This window comes from Ailuropoda melanoleuca, unplaced genomic scaffold, assembly GCF_002007445.2.
Source record: "Ailuropoda melanoleuca isolate Jingjing unplaced genomic scaffold, ASM200744v2 unplaced-scaffold58423, whole genome shotgun sequence".
NCBI lineage: Eukaryota > Metazoa > Chordata > Mammalia > Carnivora > Ursidae > Ailuropoda > Ailuropoda melanoleuca.
Window position 1 is genome coordinate 1 of NW_023232085.1, and position 908 is coordinate 908.

Here is a 908-nt window from a genome sequence, read left to right on the forward strand (position 1 = left end):
GGCGGGGCGGGGGCGGGCTCACCGAGAGCATGTTCTTGGAGATGATGACGGTGACGTTGTACAGAATGAGGCAGTCCCACAGCACGAGGCGGGTGTGCGGGTGTTTCTGCAACAGGCTGGTGCCGAACAGCAGCAGGTAGAAGCAGGCCAGCAGGTAGCCCAGCCCAAAGACGCTGATGCGCGTGGCCCCCGTCACGAACACCACCACCAGCACCAGCCAGAAGAGGTAGCGGAAGACGGCCACCTTCAGCATGTCGAGGTAGGACCTGCCAGACAGCACGTCACGGCGGGGACCGGGCCGCCCCCACCCCCGCCTGGCGGCCTCGGACCAGGTGTGCTCGTGCAACGCGCCCGAGGCCAGGTCAGCGTCCGCCCCTCGTCCTGACGCAGGGGTGCTGTGGGCAGCACCCGTCCAGGCTCCTGTCAGGCCTGCAGACGGCCGCTTCTGCACCCCCACAAGCTGCCAGCCCGCAGCGCCGGGCACCCACCTGCAGTAGATGAAGTTGGGCACGGTGCTGGGCTCGCCCAGCTGCAGCTCCAGGTGGTCCGTGTTCGCGCCGGCCATGAGCCGCCACTCCTCCGTGCGCTCGACAGAGAACACCTGCCACTGCTGGGAGGCGCAGAGCAGCAGCAGGAAGTCACCTGCGGACACACGGGACACCGCAGGCCATGGGGGGCACAGCAGCACGAGGCCAGAGAGAAGCACTGGTGTGCGTCTGTGGGGCCTCGTCGTGCGAAACACAGATGTCCCCACGTGAGCATGGACATCGGGGGACGTGCCTGCCTGTCTGGGGGTACCTGTCTCTCCGTGCTGCGGAGGCGTTGGCAGGCATACCCGCGTCCCCCCCACCCCCACAGCTGCACGCACACCCGCGTTCCCCACCCCCACAGCTGCACGCACACCCGCG

General features: G+C 68.3%; 1 protein-coding gene across 1 annotated transcript; it reads right to left on the bottom strand.

Moving 5' to 3' along the window:
• Positions 1-14: 14 nt before the first annotated feature.
• On the bottom strand, positions 15-840 carry LOC117799838 (piezo-type mechanosensitive ion channel component 1-like; the record flags this gene model as incomplete). Its single annotated transcript, XM_034652341.1, has 2 exons — positions 489-840; positions 15-266 (listed from the first exon to the last, which is right to left on the bottom strand). Coding segments are annotated over exons 1-2 (329 nt in total), but the record flags the coding sequence as incomplete, so codon positions are not given.
• Between the last annotated feature and the right edge of the window lie 68 nt (positions 841-908).